The sequence below is a fragment of the Archocentrus centrarchus genome, chromosome 21 (assembly GCF_007364275.1).
Source record: "Archocentrus centrarchus isolate MPI-CPG fArcCen1 chromosome 21, fArcCen1, whole genome shotgun sequence".
Lineage (NCBI taxonomy): Eukaryota > Metazoa > Chordata > Actinopteri > Cichliformes > Cichlidae > Archocentrus > Archocentrus centrarchus.
This window is the reverse complement of record NC_044366.1, coordinates 8,185,484-8,197,462: the sequence shown is the minus strand read 5'-3', so window position 1 is coordinate 8,197,462 and position 11,979 is coordinate 8,185,484. Positions and strand designations below refer to the sequence as shown.

At 38.0% G+C, this 11,979-nt stretch overlaps 1 protein-coding gene across 2 annotated transcripts; it reads right to left on the bottom strand.

Moving 5' to 3' along the window:
• Nucleotides 1-4,431: 4,431 nt before the first annotated feature.
• On the bottom strand, nucleotides 4,432-9,739 carry LOC115800908 (putative methyltransferase DDB_G0268948). 2 transcript variants are annotated; one of them, XM_030758522.1, is made up of 7 exons: nucleotides 9,651-9,739; nucleotides 8,147-8,282; nucleotides 7,841-8,001; nucleotides 7,301-7,517; nucleotides 6,711-6,814; nucleotides 5,285-5,422; nucleotides 4,432-5,018 (listed from the first exon to the last, which is right to left on the bottom strand). In XM_030758522.1, exons 2-7 carry the CDS (start codon nucleotides 8,255-8,257, stop codon nucleotides 4,922-4,924), a joined length of 828 nt encoding a protein of 275 aa, XP_030614382.1. In that variant the 5' UTR covers nucleotides 8,258-8,282; nucleotides 9,651-9,739; the 3' UTR covers nucleotides 4,432-4,921. The 2 variants fall into 2 exon arrangements, with proteins under 2 accessions (XP_030614382.1, XP_030614383.1); XM_030758523.1 differs by lacking the exon at nucleotides 9,651-9,739 and adding an exon at nucleotides 9,351-9,605.
• Nucleotides 9,740-11,979: the final 2,240 nt, after the last annotated feature.

Sequence of the window (11,979 nt, the reverse complement as noted above, 5' to 3'; positions counted from 1 at the left end):
TTAAAATAAAGTTTGTTGCACTTTTATACCCAAAGGAGACAATTAACTGACAGGAATGTCCCTTAAGGAATTTCTGACTTCTGTTTATCTTTTCAGAAACATCTTGAAAATGAAATGTTTAATTAGCTTCTGTCAGCTTTGATGTCTGAAGCCCATCGGTGACTTGGAAAATATTCAGCTAAAGTGAGAAAAAAAACAAACAAAAAAAAACAGCTGCATGTTCTATAGAAAAATATTAGGATTTGTCTTCTGCTGCTATGTTGTCTACAAGTCAGTGGCTTTGGAAGGTCCTTGAAGGCAGATCTTTAATCTTCATTTCCCTTCTGTGACTCAGATTCTCTCACCCTGCGTTATTATTTTATGACTCTAAAAATCTGAGGCTGTGTACACTCCTCACAGTGCACGTACAATTTTGTGTACTCACTCAATTTAATGTCCAACTAATTTGGCATTTGAAGTCCAGTTGTGGCCACTGCTTACCCCATTTGGTGACTTTATGATTAAATTATAGCAATACTAATCTGATTCTCTAAACCACAGAATACCAATCATCACATTTCCCTGTATTTATTCACTTCTGATTATAAAACTGCCTTGAAAATACTTTAGTTTATTAGACACAAGCAGGCACCAAAGTGGATTATTTAAACAATCTGCAGCTTTGTGAGGCCGTACTTAATGAACTCGTACTAACATCCTACTTCCTTGATCCCCAGCCAATAAAATAAAATAATAATGCTAAAAAGAAATAAAGTAAATGAACCTAAATTAATGACATTCTTTTACATGCAGGTCCCGGTGATGTCAGTAAATCATCAGCTTTTTTATTTTTTAAAAATGAATATTGATTCAAATGAACTGGCATCCTAATTTTCCCCCCTTAATGCCAACTCCAAATCTTAAAATACTGATGAACAAGTTCAACAGACACTGAACTCTCGGCTCAGCCAAATTTTGTAGCTTGAAATGGTGCTGAATACTTTGATCATTTCTGTCTGACCCAGGGTTTGAGGTATCTTTGCAGGGAACATAACTCTTCCACCCAACCAGTGCAGGACCATTTTTCATTCCTTTTGGACCGACTATTGATCAGGCTCAGGATGACGCACCCTAACACAGGGCAACCTCCAACCAGGAATAAAGAGAACTCCCCCCTCTACTGCCACCTGAGACTGATGAGGCCAAGAAGCTGGCTGAAAGCTTTAATAGTTCTTCCTCACTCTCTTTATAGGGATACCCCTAACAAGCTCAGATCACAGGGTTCCCTATTCCACATCTTCACATATTATTTATCTTATTTTTCCTTTTGGTTGTTTGACCTACTTCCTTGTAGGAAGTGGCCCTAATTCAGGTTCACTTTTGTTTTCCTTCTTAAATGTAAGGTCTTAGGTTTAATTCTTCCAGCATCAGCATAAAAAGGATAATCCACAGGTCACCTGAATAATGTGCAAACTAAACTAAACTGCTGCATGTCATTTCTACTGATTTTCTATGCTTATAGCCGGGAACGGCTTCAAAAAACAACTGTCTTTGTTATTGCTAATTAATTTTCTAATTGGCACATTAAACAGCTGAAGCTGCTAACGGGAGAACCACAGACTTGCTCCTATTTGTTCATAAATCAAAGTATTGAAAAAAGGAAAAACAGAGTTATGACATAAATTTTAAATAACTCCTGAAACACCTCTGGTTACTGTGAATGTACAATAAAGTCATGTCTGGCTGTCAATTCAGATCACACTGTGGCTGCAGCTGCAGTGACATCAGCCCCAGAGGCTCCAATCTTAATCATGCAGAAACAAAAAGTTACACTTGGGGCTTTGCTCTCCCCACTGGACCAAATGACCCAGATGTCGGTACAGTTTCTACTCAGTTTAAAGGAAAACTTATCCACAAGAATATGAGTAATGCACAAGTTGTGCCATTTTTTTTTCTTTATACTGTATTTTTTTTTCTGTTGCACAGTTGCTGTTATCAAACAGGCTTTATGGAAAATCAAGACATACTGTACGTTACTTAGTTTGAATGAATTACTATTATGTGAGAATAAATGATCCATCCATCCTTTGTCCATCAATGGAGTACACTGTGGGCAAGATGCCAGTCTATCACAACACTAACGCATAGATACAGTCAGCCATTGACACTCAGGAGTCTGACAGGGAGGGAGGCCATGCAAACACAGTGCTGACCATCATCTTGCTGCCTTTTCTTTTAGACTAATTTATGTAAATAATGTAGAATAATTTTATAAAGTGATCTGAGCTCAAATTCACTTCAGTAGTTATGGTTGAGCAGGGTAAGACCTGTAGTTTAGTGTTGGTGGATAAAACATGCCTGACACCCTTTTGTCAAATCAGAAAAAGACATACATTTTGTGACAAACACAAAACAGGCCAACAGTTAGATAAGTGGCTCCAAACATCCACCTTTACTCATGCCATTAGATGTGCGGTTATTTTCTTAGGTGAGCTTTAGAAATAGCCAAGAGCGTGAGCAACATGATCTGGAAAAATGCTGAAAACAGAATTTTGACAAGAAATAGACACTGATGGCAGTATTTGGTCATCCTGTCCTTGGGCATGTGGTACGCTGATGTGTAATCTGCAGCATTTGCAAGTACCAAAAAAAAGCAGACTTATTGAATTATGTGAGGACCGTTTGTGCTTCTTTGTGCTCACTTTACGATGGATGCTCTATTTGGGCATTATTAATATCCCTGCTTTGATTGTTAATGCATAACATTCAGGGCTGCAGACATGGAAACATCTGTAGAGCAGAAACAACAGACATGCTCACTGTTTGACAGAATATCTCAGTTGGTTTGAAGTTGGTCCAGCAGATTCTGCAGAACAGAATGAGTTATTATCTGAGCCTGGCATCTCTGACGTAAAGCAGCCGAGTTTTCTTCTGTCACAAATCACCACACGTGCTGTTCGACAAAACTCAAACTCTTCCTGAGCCCTTTTGCTTCTGTTTAATCATTGTTTATAGAAGAGGAACAAAGGAGAAGGGAGAGGATGCAAATGAGCTCCAGCTCATATTTGTATATTCAAATATATAAAGTAGTTTTGTTTGATGATCCATTGGGATCTGTGTTTGATTTCTAAGTTATTCTTAGCTTTCACATTATTTTTTTAGTAAGTTACCATTAAAATCAGAAACTGCAACATAGCTAATAGGTTGTATATGCATGAGACTGAGACTGTGCATGGACAGAGTACCCTATTGTGCAAAGGCACAATTCAAAAGCAGATCAATAAAAATAAATCACTTCAAGCTAAGCTTTGCCAGCAGCTTGACAGAACAGATGTGGTTTCAAAGGACAGGCAGCTACAGCATGCTGCTTATAATGAGGTCTGAATGGAGCCCATACACTTGAAACATGAGACATAAAGGAAGACCCAGATATGCCACATAGTGCCAAGTTTTTAAATATGTATTTTTAAACATCAATTTCTTGTATTTAGTGCACAAAGGTAATATTATACAGTACCAGTCAAAAGTTTGGACATACTCACCCATTCACATGAATGAGTGAGTGTGCAAATATGCCTACTTGGAACGCCTGAGTCAAATCATGACCTCAAGTCATGCCAGCATCAACAAGTGGCACCAAAGCACTGACTGTTTAACACTCCTGCACTGCCGGTATAATGTATTTATAACAAAAGTCTTCAGTTATAAAGTCAGGGGACAGAAAGACGCCAGGCATCACAAGAAATTAATAAAGGCTGGTTAACCACAAAAAACATGACAAAGTTATTAAGATAAAATTGGAAAGCCAAACAGGGGATTTATCTGCTGAAAAGAAAGCTCACAATCACTCTGTGCAAACAAGAAATAAAAAGGCGTAAGTCTGGAGGAGACCATAAATCCACTGCGGTCTGTAATGTGATAAGACCCCAGAGAAGTTGAAAAGTTGAAAAAGAACTGTTGAAAGTGGTAGCCTCTCCAAACCTTATTGAAATTTATGTTTCTGGAAACTGGAAGCAAATAAAATGTTCTCACTAAGATTTCGCACTAAACAAACTTCAGAAAAGTTGTGGAAAGCTTTCAAAGATTGTGATAGCTGAAAATGGCTTACTGACATTAAGATTAACCACAAGGGCTTCATTTACACCCTCTCATAAAGTGGACTTCTTGCCGTTCACAGAGGCACAGATTAACTGTGAAATATGAACATGTTACCAAGGGGGGAAAAAAAGCACAGGACTTCTCGGTCATGCACCTAATATGAAGCCCAGCAGGCACCACCTACTTGCAGTGATGATGTATCTGATGATGTATCCCAGCAAACAGCACGTGGGTTTTTATTGGTGGTCCTTTTCCAGGTCACAGACCTATGAAAAGCTGATCGGAATAGACTCATCAATAGAACACACGATCAAGTGCCTCCCTCTAGTGGCACTTCATGAAAACAACACATTAAACTGTTCATTTTACTTTTATTTGAAGATTACAAATAGCTTAATAATTCAAATATGTGTTCACCTAAATCTCACATGTTTCTGAGCATTTACCAAATTAACCATCCATATACACATATAATTCTGAAGGGGAAAGTAAATACTATGTGCTTATAAGAAAGAGTAAACATTCAACAGCTAATCAGTCAATCTACACAACCTGTCTTTGCAACTTTACTATAAAAAGGCTGGTGTTTGGAAAACATGTAGCTTAACTTAGCACAAACACAGGAAATAAGCTCTCTAATTAAACTTCATATACTATTTGTCTTTGAAATTTAGAGTTCAACCTTGTACATTAGTATCTTGTCCTAAATTTTAAGTATCAAAGAGGAACATCTTTGTACTGAAAAGCTGATTTAAAAACAAAAACAGGACATTAAGTATCCTAGCACTCTTTTCTGTGTCCTTAATTAGGTTCATAATAAAAAAATAAATAAAAAATGGAGGTGTCAGGCTTCCTGCGGTTTGCAGACCAAAAGGTAGAAATACTTGACAGCTACCACCACCTCTGTCTCTGCAGAGGTCACCTTCATTACAGACATCAGCCTATGCAGAGAAACACAGGAAACAGAGGAAACAGGGTGCATGATAATTCAGCTCAAGGGAGTCATTTAGAGAACACTGAATGCCAGACTAACTTTTAGTGTAAAACAATCACGATCACCCACAAAACTTGCTTGCGTTTTTGTCATGTTGGTTACTCTATGTACTGTAATACCTTTAACACTGAGGAACATTAAACTGTGAATACACATGATTATTCATGTATGTGTATACTGTGTAAAGGATCTTATGCAAAGGTCACAGTTTACCTCTGATAGATGTCCTGGGAGAGTTTGGTGGCCTTCTGTGGGTCATCTCTCAGCAGAGCCTGATAACTGGAGAAAGACTCCACCAACCCCATGTAGCTGGACAGAGGCATGGTTAGTCTGTCCCATACACACTCCTGCCTGTAACACAACAAACACTTATCTATATATGCACTGACTGTATACATGATACACAGAATACACATTTTTAAATTAATTTTTTAATTGTATTAAACTTTGAGTTAAATATTTACAATATTTTCTGTAAACAATATAATCATTACAAGATAATCATATACAGTCATATAGAGGTAGATACACTCCTGACCAAATCTTAAGACCAGTTAAAAAAATTGCAAGAATTTGCATTTTGCACTATTGGATCTTAAGAAGGTTCTAAGTAGAGCTTCACAATGCTAAAAGAAGAAATTGGTGCAAGAGACAAAAACTTTTAAAACTTAAAACGTTCATTTTATGTAAAATTTGGCTAGGGTAATTAAATTGACAATATATTGTTCACTGCTGGAATAATGGAAATTGGAGAAGAAGAATAATACCTCATGTTCTCTAAGTACAATTTCTTTACCAAATGTTTTTTTAAATCTACCTGAAAATCCTTTCAAAACACAATCGCTGAACAAATACGTGCTCTCGAGTTTTCACCATGTAGTTACAAAAAGAACATTTGTTTGTAATATTAGGGACATATTTACAAATAACAGAATTCAGTTGGTAACATTTATGTGTAATTTTGAATAATCTTGTTGGGCAACAGATACTTTGTAAGGAAGAGTAAAAACAGAGTTCCATATTTTGTCATTAATAGTTTGTTCGACCCATTTGCGTTTGCCTGCTGTTCCGGATCTGGGAGTGAGTGACTTTCTGATGAAGGTGTTGTTGAACTTTTTGTCCAAGATTGAGACGGCCTCAACAGTCACATTAAAGTTATTTAAAGTAACAGAGTCACATAAATCTGTGCTGCATTGTGACAGAGACATGATGCCAGATGACAGTGCATTTATTATAGTACTGTGCTCCTGTTTTGAGACAGGAACTCTGTATTTCTGTACAAAATCCCCATAAGAATATGGAAGCCCTTCAGAATTAAAAAGCTGTTTCACATGTAGGATGTTGTTTCACAACCAGTTTTCAAAAAATAATGATTTGTTGCTGTGTGTGATGTTGACATTGTTCCACAAAGCATACACATCAAACATGCCAAGGGGATCTTTTAAAAATGTAAAATGAACATTAAATAGTTAAAGTAACAAATAATTTATTTGATTTCTCGCTGAAAATGTTGGAAAGGGAAGCGGGAAAACTTATGTTACATTAGTCCTGTTGGTATGATAATTTTCAAAACTTTCTACAGTAAGATTATGTTTTAGGATTAGGATTACTTAACAAAGAGAACCATGGGGTCACTCACCATTCTTTGTCAGGGTAAGGAATAGTTTCATAGGCCTCCCGGTACAAATCAATAGAGCTCACACCAAGGTGGGGGCTGCGGTATGGATGCAAGGCTGCATAAAACTGATTAAATTCAACAAAAAAGGGATCATTTGTATTTTTCATGACTTCACAAATAGCATGAACCAGATATACACAATAATAAAGTATCTATCTATCTAGTCCCTCAATTAAGGTTGTTATACCAAAAACATCCGCTAGATGGCAGTGCATTTCATTTTAGTTTCTTAACAACAAAGTGATCCAAACATAAAGACACTGATGATTTATCGTATATTTCCTCTACACTAACAGATGTTTCTCTGGATGATGAGACAGATGAAGTTGGTGCTGTTGCATAAAACACCTCCAAACGCAAAGAGGAAATGCATCCTTTATATTCCTTAATTGGCTTTAAGTATTTTTACATTTCATTGTTTTAATAATCCAGTAATATTGTACAGCCATTAGACTGTGAAGAGTGGTAACAAAAACACTACACAACACAGGGGTTAAGTCTATCAGTGTATGTTCACGGCAGTTTATTCTGGGTGAATATTGTGTGAGCACCTCTTTGCAGACTTGGTTTAGTGAGTGCAAGCAGCAGTCAGGGTAGCTGAGCTCCATGTCAATGGTGTAGTTGAGCAAGGCTAAGCAGCCATGGGGCTTCAGGACCCTGTGGACCTCTCGGAGAAAGCGTGGCCTGTCAAACCAGTGGAAGGCAGACATGGCCGTCACCAGGTCCACTGAGCTGTCAGCAAACGGCAACTCCTCGGCCACACACTGTCTAAAGATGGAACAGGAGCAAAGGCCAAATCAAACTTTTGACCAGCTGCAGGATCATTTCTCAGCTTTAACATGAAAAACACGCAGGGTGTTTATGCTGGACTTCTGACAGCATGAAGCTCAAACTAGAACAATGTAACCCTTGTCCTGTCAAAGTTGGTCATGCTGTGAGGCCCATATCATGGAACATTGTCCTACTTGAGCCAAGACTCACAAATGATGTGATATTAATTGTGGTGCTTTTTTTTTTTTTAATATGCTTTTTTATACTTGTTATAAAATATTTTACAGACATGAGTTCTGTTAAATTCAGTCCTTTCTTACCTATATGTGATGTTTGACTCTTTAGCATGCTGCAAAGCCTCTTCTAGCTGGGCAGGACTCACGTCAGTCCCCACCACAGAGACAAAGTGTTTGGCCAGGAGTAGTGTGCCCTGTCCTGAGCCGCAGCCCACATCTACTGCCAGCTCAAAGGGCCGACCTTTCTGACAAAATATTTATTGTAAATGCTTGATGACAATATTCACTCGAAATGTTAATCAAAGGAGAATGCCAGCATTTGTGTCCTGCAAAAGTTCATTATTAAATTAGTGACAAGAGAAGGGGCTCATCATATTGCCACCCACTTACATGCTTTTCCAGGAAGTTGAGCACTTGTTGAATTAGATGATCTGATGGAGCGATCCTGTACCTCCAGTAGGAAGAAGCATGCTCCTTGCCTTCAAACAGACGGTAGGCCATAGCAAGCTGAAGCCCTTTTAAACAGCTGCAAAAGCATCAATTTGAATAATAATAATTATTATTATCTAGTGTATTTTTTTTCTGTGTATTTTTGTTTCTACCAGATCTGAAAAGTAAACTTCTACGCTCACTGTGAGAATCAGCAGTCAGTCAGATACCCACATGCAGCGCACAAACCCAAAAGAGACACACAATGGGGTGCTGGAGAACTGGGAGGACCCAGTGCTGCTGCCAAAACGTGCTGTGTTTCATGATTAGGGTCTTTAACCCTTTAATATTCTGGTCAACCATTTGGTAGAGCACATTTTGAGTCCCTGTAACTCTGAAAGATGTACTGAAATTAACTTTACCTCTTTGAGCCATCTCTACCCCTTTTAAATATTCATTGTTGTTAACATCAAATTTGATCTTGTGTCATCATATACTTGAAATATGAGATCTTGCAGTTGCCAGTATCTAATTTTGACTGACTATCATCCTCCACTCAATGACACGTTGTTTAGAAGCAGCGATACATCCCAAGACCCTCATAACCACTACTAGATCAGTGTGACAGGTGGAATGGTGCTACTGTTACAGGCCCCACGTGTCAGGATTACTGCAACAGTGATGTGCGCAATCTGAAGAACAACAGAACAGGAGAGAGCGATGACGACCGGAGCACTGCTGTAAACGTCCAGACTGCGTCTTTTATTTGTTATAACCAACAAACCTTTCAATGTACAATGTACTTTCAATGCTTTCCTTTACTATTCTTCATAAACTTTATCTTACACACAAGTAATAATTAACTCAAACACATCTCTTTTGTCATCTCTTCACATCACCAACTGTCACTTAGATGGAGACAACTAAGGCACAGTGTATTACACAGGATAAATCAACTGGTTTTAAACCTAATTGCATTTAGCTGCACATTAACTGGTTTAAACATCAAAATGTACACTGAATTTAACCTACTAATTACCAAAAATACAATTACAATATTTACAGTAAATATAACATTTAACATCATTCCAACTTTAACCCTTTGAATTTGCATGCTTAATGTACAAAGAACAGTTTCTCTCTCAATAAATTCAGTTAAACTTACTTTGCTCTCAAACTCTAAGTTACTTTATAAATCACAAACTAAAGCACTGAATATTATTCAAGCAAAACAAAACAAAACTCCTAAAACCGGAATTGTTAAGATATCGCGGTCTTTCGTTCACCTAATCCCGCGAGACTTCCCTAGCGCGGGCTAGCATTCTGCCGATCTAAACCTCGGCTGACTAAACTTGTAAACATTAGCAGAAAAGTGCACAAAACTCTATCACAGTGTCATCTCCTGATACAATAAGAGGTAAGCACCTTACAGAATAGTTTCGGTGTAGTTTTACCGTGTACTGACCTGAAGAACAATAGAACAAGAGGGAGCACTGCTTTTAACGTCCAGACTGTAGTGATGGGTCGGTCGCGAACGATCCGGCTCTAAGAGCCGGCTCTTTGAAGTGAACGACGGGAGCCGGCCCCTGGTAGTGAGCCGTTTTTTTTTTTTCTTTTCGTTCGTTTGATTTTGATTTTGATTTTTTTTTTTGTGGAAGCCGCACGTGATTGGTTAAGATGAATGGTAGCATATGATCGTCTACACTGAGCGAGAGGGGAGGGTCCACGGACACACTGCAGTGAGTAAACAAACACCAGAGAGGGAGGGGCGCTTGCAAAATTCGTTCGGAGACAGGAAAGAGCTAAAGGAAGTTGCTAGAGGCTATGCTCAGAACGGTGAGGAAAATGAGTGACAGAAAATATAGTAAAGACTGGACACATTTTAACCTTATACCTCCAAATATGTCGAAGGAGACACAGCATACTTCAAAAGTGCCGGCGTTTGCGGACTTCTGGCAACAAATACCGTAATACCACTACATGACTGTGAAGTGCAATTTATGAGCTTTCAGGAACCGTTTGATTTTTTTCGATAGCACGAGTGGTCACAGAGTTATGGTAAAAAGCCAGCTGATCAAGTTCCTTTGACCAGCTGACTCTGCAGTGAGATGCTATGTCTTAATCAGCTGTTTGCGGCTAGTAAGGTCAGGAAACCCGCGATTCAGCAGCGAACGCCTGGTGTTAAAGGATTAATGTGATAGACAGACAGGGTGTAGACTGCAAATTTAAAATTTAATATCAAGCAGGCTGCACAAACAACCTGCACAGGCATATACGAATTGTTCATCCCTCAGTGCAATTAGAAGAACAAAACAGGGCAGGTCATCAGGCAGGAGAAACAGGATCAACTCCTCAAAGGCCCTTGTTTTTTCTGATTTCCAATCTTTTGTTTTATAATTTGTATTTAGAGCACTCAATTATATGTTGAGTATATAAAGAAATGTTTGATATAGGCCTAATGTATGTTTTTACATTAGTAATTCATTTTACACTTATTTTTAAAAATTAAAATCTAAGGAGCCATTTGGGAGCCGAAAGAGCCGACTCTTCTTTAGGGGCCGAGCCTAAACAACCGGCTCTCTGAAAAGAGCCGGAATTCCCATCACTACCAGACTGCGTCTGAGGCAGACAGGAGGTCCGCCCAAGACCAATCCAGCGCAACGCTCACTAAACAAAGGTTCCGCTTCGCCGCTATTTCTCTCCCATCCACATCAGGACAGAACTCAATACAGGCAGTTTAATACGCCAAAGTGCAAACAGAATATAATTTGTTCGTTTGTTTCCTTTGAAGACAGTATAAATTGCATATGAAAAATATTTCAATGTTACAACAACCAAAATAATGTGGTGATATTTTTAGGAGCACCACACTACCACTGTCCATAGGGTTTGTAAAGGTGTAAACCACAGAAATACAATATATTCCTTGACTTGAATGCACACCAACAGTGCCTTGCAAAACACTGCCACAAATTAAGGGGATCTAATGCCCCAAAACTTGCTGTTGCAGGTGCTTCTGTTGCATTAAACACATTTGAGGAAGGTTTATGGCTTTTGCTGAGAAGATTTAAGAGAGTCTAAGAATTTAATTTGATTTCCACTGATCTGGTTATGTAGTCTGAATTTTACTATAAAGAGCAATTACAACAATTTGGTAGAAATCCCTATTTAAAAAAAAAAAAAAAAGACATGTTGTTTGAACAAAAAAAGTTTCCCCAATTAATAAAAAATACAAAGAAAAAAAAATGTCATGATTTGGCCTTTAAAGTGCTAAAGAGAAATCAGTTTAACATTTTTATGTGGTTATTTTTTTTGTTCATTGTTATTTTGTTATTTTCTTCTTTCCCTTCAAATTGGGTACTAATATTCTAGATCTTGAAATCAAATCATGGCATTAACAATAAACTGAAAACTGGGTCAAACTCAAAAGCGCTGAGAAAAGGATCAGATTATGGGTCATGTGATGGCATGTGGTCCTGTCAGACCCAATAAAACCCCCTGGAGTTAATTTGGGTGAGTGAGCGTGAATCTTTACCTATTTGTTTTGTGTGCACGACACTTTCTTAGTTAAGCTGTTTTTGAAGCCTGTTCATAATGCTGTAGAGGAGCCGGTCTTTTCAAACAATAATAAAGACAGCACATATTTTCTTCTCCTCAATACAGACTCGTGTGTTGGTCAGCATTTCTTGTTCATTAGAGTAAAATGTGTCCGTACTTCACCTTCTCCAAATTACTGTACCTAAAAGTTTTAAATGTTACCTACAACACCTATTTTTATTTTTGTAAGGGCACTT